Consider the following 8,627-nt stretch of genomic DNA (forward strand, 5'->3'; position numbering starts at 1 on the left):
ATTTATAACATCAATTGTGATATTGATAATATATTATATATACATACATATATATATATATATTTTTTTAATATCCTTAATGTTGTTCCCTTTTAATTCAAATTATAAATATATATTATATAAATGAAATACAATATGATACATACGTATGTAAAGCTCTAATATATATATAAATTTTTATATCATATAAATATAAAAATGAAATATTAATAATATTAATAAAATAATATATGCATATATACCATACAATGAATAAATAATAATCATATATTGCTTATCAATTTTTAACATATATTATCTCAACATATAAATATAAATACATATATATATATACATATTTTATGACACATGTTTACATATATATAATATTATTATACACTTTAAAAATTATTCATTCATTTATGATTATTTTTATTTTTTTTCCCTTACTTTATATAAATTATTTAGGTATTTATATATATATATATATATGATATATAATAATACAAGTGAACTATAAAAGTATTGTTTATTTTTTTTTATTATGATCTATGTAAAAAAGAGGCTTTTTTTTTTTTTTTTTTTTTTCTTTATTTTAAACAGATAAAAATAAAAAAAAAAATTTTAGAAAAATAAGCAAAGTAAGAAAGAAATTAGAGAAAAAAAAAAATAATGGAAATAAAAAAAAATATATTTTATTATTATATTATTTATATATATATATATTAATGTATAATCTCAGAAAAAGGGGGAAAGAAAAAAAAAAAGGTTATTAATTGGTAAGAAAAAGAAAAAAAAAAAAAAAAAAAAAAAAAATTGTAATAAAAAGAAACGCAAAGGATAACTTTTGATGGATATTATTAAAATTATTAATATTAATATAATATATATATATATATTTATTTATTTATTATATGAAATTAATAAATAAAAAAAAAATATAAATATATATATAATAATATTTATTTTATTACATATATTTTTAATAATATAATAATAATTATTATATATATATAATATAATGTATATATATAAATATATATATTTATTTATTATATATATATATATATTTTATTTTTTATTTATTGAAATAATATAAAATGTATATTATATATATGATATATATATATATATATATATATATATATATATATTATAAAATACCCCAATCTTTGCATTATATAATAGTATAATATTTTTTGTACATATTTAATATATATATATATATATATATATAATATTTTCTTATAATTTCTTTTATGTATTATATATATATATATATATATATATATATATATATATTTCATAAATATGATGAATTATTATTTATTTATTATAATATATTTCCATTAAGCATATAAATATATTATATTTTGTATAAAAAAATATATTGTAAAAAAGAGCAGAGTTTTTTATTATTATATGATATTATATAATATAATAATAATAATATTTATTTATAAATATTTTATTGTATTTATCAAAATATATATTATTTATATAATATTATTTAGGATCGTACTTTTTATTTATTTACATTTAAAAAAAAAAAAAAAATATGGTGCTTACAAGTATATATATGTTATATTATGTTTTTTTTTTTTTTTTATAAAATAGTACTATTACATATTTTTTTTGAAAAAAAAAAAAAAAAAAAAAAAAGTACATATAAAAATGTATATCATATTTTAATTAATATTTCTTATGGCAAGTTCCTTTTTTTTTTTTTTTTTTTTTTTTTTGAATCTATACTAAGTAAAAATATAAGAGTTTAAAATAATTACATGAACAATACAAAAAAGTGAAAACGTAAATATGTTTATATGACAAAATAAATAAATAAAGCATAAAAATAAAATAAAGATGCTTATTTTATATATAATTTTTTTATGTAAAATATATAAATAGGGGTTACACATATAAAGATGTAAGAAACATACTTTTTATGTATTTTTTAAAAAAAATAAAATTGATAAATAAATAAATATATATATATATATATATATATATATATATATATATATATCAATATTAATTACAAGTCTTATCATTTTAATAACTGTTAATATATATGGATTATATATTTATTTCCATAATTATAGAAATGAATATATCCTTTGGTTTCAAAAAAAGATGATTATATTTATAATATGGTATTAGGACAACTATTTTATTATAATCATTGAAAATAAAAAAAAATATACATATATATATATTATAAATGTATATAAATTAATTAAAAAAAAAAAAAAAAAAAAAATATTCGGATTGTTAAATTATATATATATATATATATTATTTAATTAATCATAAAATAGTGATGACATTTTATTGTTATAATAAATATAATATATAGAATAAATTGTATATACATATATATTATACACATATATATATATTTATATATATATGTTGAGAATTTTTTTTATTTTATAAATTTTTTTTTTTTTTTTTTTTTTTTTTTTTTTTCTAATTTTTCCTTTTAACAACGCTCGAAAATTTTGTAGAGCTGATTCAAAGATGTTAATTCTATTATATATCCATTATTTGAAAATGTGTTAGGTATTTTCATAATATTATTTAATTGTATCATAGGGAAAAAATATTTTTCAAATACTAGATTAATATTTTTAGACACTGATAAATGTTTATTTATATCTACTACAGATTCATCTCCTAGAATATAATCAAAATGTGTTTGATCATAATATTGATTATGATTATTTGAATTGAGAATATCTTTGTTCGTTTTATTTAATAACATTTGGATTTCTTTTTCTTTTTCTTTTATCATAAGAAGATCATCTTGATAAGTCCATTCTGTATCATTCATTAAAGTAATTTTAGAATAGAAATTAGCTAGTAAATAGCATATGCCATTAATACAATTAATTTCTTTTGAATAATCTATTTGTGTAGCTAATCTTAAAAATAAGAAAGGAAGAAATTCTTGTCCTGGAAAATATTCACCACAACATGCTGGAAATGTAACAATACATCCATCTTCAATAATTATAGAGAAATAATCTGAATACATTTCATTATATGTATAAAATATTTGTTCTAATTCATTACATACTATTTCTATATTTTTATTTGCATAATTTGGATTTTCATAGAAACCAGAATAAGAATTATTTACAGCTACTAATAATAAATCATATAAAGGTATAGGAGGTTCAAATTGAAAAGGTGGTATTTTACCTAATCTATTTAATATAGATTGATATGTTACTTCTTTTATAATAAGTGGCATTTTTATTAATAATAATTTTTCTTTATATTGTATTAAACTATGCATATTATCAACTGGTCCTACATATATAGAATTTTTTAAACATTCTGTTAATTCTTTTTTTTCTTTTTCTTCACAAATCATTTTTAATTTCTTTATACTAGATATTTCATCAGCTTCACATGCATATTTTCTTTCATATATTTTATTACTTATATGTTTATCTACTTGTGTATTATATAAAATACTATTAGGACCTTTTAATTTTAACATTTCATATTCTTTTTCTTCTAATATATTATTTTTATTATTATCATGATTTACCTTAATATTAGTCATACTATTAATCTTGTTATATTCATCATTATTTTTATATAAATCTATCTGATTATTATTATCATAAATCATATCAATAGATATATTATTATTATTATTATTATTATTATCAAGTTGATCATTTGTAATATTTTCTTTTTTTACAAAATAATTGGTCAACGTTATTTGTTTAAAATCTGTTCTCACTCTCTTTGTATCAATTTGTCTTTTTATTATATTAGTATTATCATTTAATGAGTTATCATCTGTTCTTTTGGATAATTCTTTATCTTCTTTTTTTATTTGTAACATGCTAGAATTAATATCCAGTTTGGTTTGTAATAGTTTCTCTTGAGATATATTAAAAGTTCTCATATTATGAAAAGATTTTAAAAACTCATGTATCTTTTTTCCTATCAACATAGATATTTCTTCTTGATATAAAAAATGTACTTCTTTTTTTGTTGGATGAACATTAATATCTACTATATCATATTTTAATCGTAAAGATAAATATATCCAAGGATAATTCCCTTTAGCCAAAAAATTCGAATATTGATTTTCACAACTTTTTTTTATTATATTAGATTCTATTAAACGATCATTAATAAAAAATATATAACAACCTTTCTTTCCATTATATGTAGGATTACTTATCAAACCATAACATTTGAAAAACGTAGGAATACTTTTTTCTTTTAAAAATATTGTACTTAATTCTTTAGAAATATTTCTACCATAAACCTTTTGTATAACGCATCTTACATTATTTAGATGTTTTTCATAATTCTCATCTAGATATTTTTCTTCTTCCAAAATTTTTTTTTCAAATTCGTTATATGTGACTGATGAGGTGGGTTCTAAACCATTGGATGAATTATCAATTGTTTTATTATCAGTATTGTTATTATTACATTTAATATTATCACACAATAAATTCCTATCAATAATATTATTTTCATCAAATAGTTCCTTCCTTTTTTGTTTTATAATATATATACCTCCATAACCACCTATACCCTTTCCAATCTTATGAGTATTCAAATCGACAGTGTTACTTAACCACTTTTTGCATGTAAAAGAAACATGAGGATAATGAATTGCATATTTTTGTAATACTTCTAAACATTTATTATATTCATCATTAGGATTCATAGTTTTTAATCGTGCTGGCATATTATAAAATAAATCATCAAATCTTATAATGGTACCATTTTTGCCTGAACAAACTGTAGGCTCGTTTTGAGTAGGTTTTCCATCTTTATAATTACAACTATAACAATAAGGAGAATTTTTTTTTTTAGATATAATATTTAAATATGATACATGAGAAATAGATGCTAAAGCTTCACCTCTAAAACCAAATGTTTTAATATTTCTTATATCTTTATGATTACTAATTTTACTAGTTGTAAATCTTTCACATACTATTTTTAAATCCTCTTTATGTATACCATCTCCATCATCTATAATTTGTAATGATTTTAATCCTCCTTTATTTAAATGTATACTAATACAACTAGAATTTGCATCTAGACTATTTTCTACTAGTTCTTTTAAAGCGTTACATGGACGAATAATAACTTCACCAGCAGCTATACGATTAATATCTTCTTCAGCTAGCTTAATTATTCTTCTATCTCCATTACAATCACTCAAACATAAATTATTATTATCATCATTATTATTATTACTATTATTATTATTTATATCATTATCTTTTTTATTAATATCTCCACATACATTTATCTCCTCATTAATCATTTTTTTTTTTTTTTTTTTTTTTTTTTCTTTTTTTATAGGAACATAGGGGATACTATGAAATGGTCATAAATATATAATAATGCCTTTACATGCAAACAATAAGGAAATTAAAAGTATTAAGAATAAAATATATAAAACATGCGGAATATATCACATATATATATATATATATATATATATATTTATGTACTAATAAATTTACGCATACATTTTTGGGGTATCTCAAATGTGTACACTAAATTTTTTTTTTTTTTATTATTTATAAAAAAAGATTACTATAATGCTTCATGATTCAAACATAAAAAAAAAAAAAAAAAAATATATATATATATATATATGTTTATAATTATTTTTATTTTTATTTTTATTTTTTTTTTTCATAAACCTTCCTACGTAGATATATAATACATGATAAATATTATATGTTATATTATATATATATATGTTTGGTTTTATTTATATAATAACATGGTTTTTTTTTTATTTAATTTAATAAAAGTAAATTAATTAATTTGACGTCATTTTATTTTTATCCATTTAAAATAGAGATATTAAAAAAAAAATAAAAATTAAAATAAAAAAAAAAAAAAAAAAAAAAAAAAAAAATATATATTATATATATATTTATTGTATATATATGTATATATACATAGTATATGCATACTTATACCTTATGTGATATTATTCATATTTAATAATATATAATCTGAGTATGCATACATAAATTTATTTAGACAAAAGAAAAATATATTTTTCCTTAATTTGTATGTTTACTTTAACCATTCTAACATTATAACAAAAAAAAAAAAAAAAATAAAAAATAAAAAAAAAAATAAAATAAAAATATACATATACATATATTTATTTATTTATTTATTTATTTGTTCATATGTATGTATTTTAATTTTTTGTGTGGCAATTAAAAAAATATAATATGCTTTGAATTTTTATAGTTTTATTCTTTTTTATTCCGTTTAATAACAAAATAAATGTAATGTTACATGTGATATAAAACAAATAAATATATACATACATACATATATATATATATATATATATATATATATATATATATATATATATATATACATATATAATATTTTTCATATATTACCCATGTAATAGTTTACACATTTCCTAAAAATTTAATCCTATAGCCATGTTAATATAAATGGTAGCAAAATATATTTATGCAAATATTAAAATAATAAATATACATATATATATATTATTGTATTTATTTATATATTTTAAAAAAAAATGGAAAAGGAAAGGAATCAATTCGAAGTAACAAGAAATTCATGTACGACGAGTATAAAAGAGAATTTGGAATATTCTACAAATATAATAAAAAATGTAAATAATTTTATGTTTAATCCAACATTAGACAATAACTATAATTATTATAATAATATATTATTTGATGACTATATATATGATAAAGAAGGACAACACAGAAATGATATGAATTATTCAGGTAATACAAATAATATATATAATATAAATAATATTAATAATAATGATTTGTTATTAAATAAAGAATATGAAAAAGGTATGGCATATGATAAAATTATTATGAACCAAAAATATTGTAACACTCCTATTGATACACTTCACAATAATTTCCAAACAAATAAACTAGCCAATGTTGTTAATTCGATAAAATTTGAAGATAATACAAATATTAAAATTCCTGTTTTCTTAAAAGATTCTCCTCTATATCTTTTATATCCTGAGCTTAATTCATATATAAATCAAACCTTAAGTAAGAATGATAACAAAAAACAAAGCGAAGAATATAACATGGAAGGTATCCAAGAACAGGTGATGAATACGTCAACAAATGTGGAGAATAACATAATATATTATAACAACATAAAAAATGAAAATATTATATCAAATGATAATAATAATAATAATAATGATAATACTAGTGATTGTTATAATAATAATAATTGTTATAATAACAATTTTAATAATATAGATATAGAACTAACTAAGAATATAAATAAATATCTATGCAACCACGTTGATAATAATACCATGATCAGAAATAAAATGTATGATTATTTTGATAATGAAAAAAATAATATGATACATATATCAAATGTAAACGATATAAATAATATATTATTAAGAAATGAAGAAACTAATCCTGCAGATATTATATTCAATTCTTATAAAAATGTATATGTATCTAAAAATAAAAAAGATGATCATATCAACACGGAAATGAATACACTCAATGTTTTGAAGGACCAAAAAATGCCTATTCTTGATCATAATGATAGGGATAATCTTTTAAGTGTCGAACAAAATATGAGAAAAAAAATTAATGTCCTAAATTTTGAAGATAACAATGGTGATAATAATAATAATAATAATAATAATAATAATAATTATTATTATGGTGGTGAGGATGATAGTAATAATTACACATTTGATAATTATAATTTTTCAGATTATCCAGATTATACCCATTCCACAAAATTATCAAAGAACCCATTATTCATCTCTTTTATAGACACCACAAATAAAATCGCAAAAATAAAAACATTCGATATTAATAATAACAAAGAAGTTAAGACAAAACAATTTTTTGATCCAGAAAAAAAGAAAAAAGGAAATTTTAAAGATGCTCAAGTGCAAACTAACGAAGAAGAACTAAAAAATTATTTAACTCAAAATATTGTAGATTCGGATGTAGAACATGTTTTGAATATAATAAATAAGAAAACTAAAAAAATATCAGAAAATATAAGTACACAAGAAAATAAACAAATATCCTCAAACAATCAAACATTAAATAATAATGAAGATATATTATTACAAAATAATCAAACACATATACACTCATCAAAATATGATATTTCTTATAATTTAATAAAACCATCTTCTAGCGATAAAAGTATCAGTAATACTACAAACAATACTAATGGTTGTAATAATATTAATAGTATTATTCATACAAGAAATAATAGAAACAATAAAAATACTCAACTACAAAAATGTAAAATTGTTTCAAGTAATAAATGTTCTATGAAAAAAAATATATATACAACCAATCTGCAAGGGTCACAATATAATTTTAATACACCTCTAAATATAAATGACGATTATATAAATGGGATATATACGATGAATCATGAAAATGGTAATTCAAATGTGCATACACATAAAAAAAAATATATATATAACAATAAAAAAAATAACAAAAATAATAATAACAACAATAATAATAATAATAATAATAATAATAATAATAATAATAACAATGTTTATATTAAACATCATATTAAAACCCAAATGGATGATCCATCAGAACATATTCTTA

The 8,627-nt window shown here is 17.3% G+C and overlaps 2 protein-coding genes across 2 annotated transcripts in view; one reads left to right on the top strand and one right to left on the bottom strand.

The window, feature by feature from the left end:
- Positions 1-2,461: 2,461 nt before the first annotated feature.
- PADL01_1115900 (DNA mismatch repair protein MLH) lies at positions 2,462-5,293 on the bottom strand (the record flags this gene model as incomplete). The annotated part of the gene is made up of 1 exon (XM_028682618.1): positions 2,462-5,293. One exon carries the CDS (start codon positions 5,291-5,293, stop codon positions 2,462-2,464), a length of 2,832 nt encoding a protein of 943 aa, XP_028538878.1.
- Positions 5,294-6,553: 1,260 nt separating this feature from the next.
- The window catches only part of PADL01_1116000 (conserved Plasmodium protein, unknown function), a gene marked incomplete at both ends in the record, with an annotated part of 4,208 nt that continues 2,134 nt past the window's right edge, over positions 6,554-8,627 (top strand). The window contains one exon of the mRNA XM_028682619.1: positions 6,554-8,627. This exon is cut by the window's right edge and continues 1,728 nt beyond it. Coding sequence (XP_028538879.1) covers positions 6,554-8,627 — 2,074 coding nt within the window.

This window comes from Plasmodium sp. gorilla clade G2, assembly GCF_900097015.1.
Source record: "Plasmodium sp. gorilla clade G2 genome assembly, chromosome: 11".
NCBI classification, from domain to species: Eukaryota; Apicomplexa; class Aconoidasida; order Haemosporida; family Plasmodiidae; genus Plasmodium; species Plasmodium adleri (nom. inval.).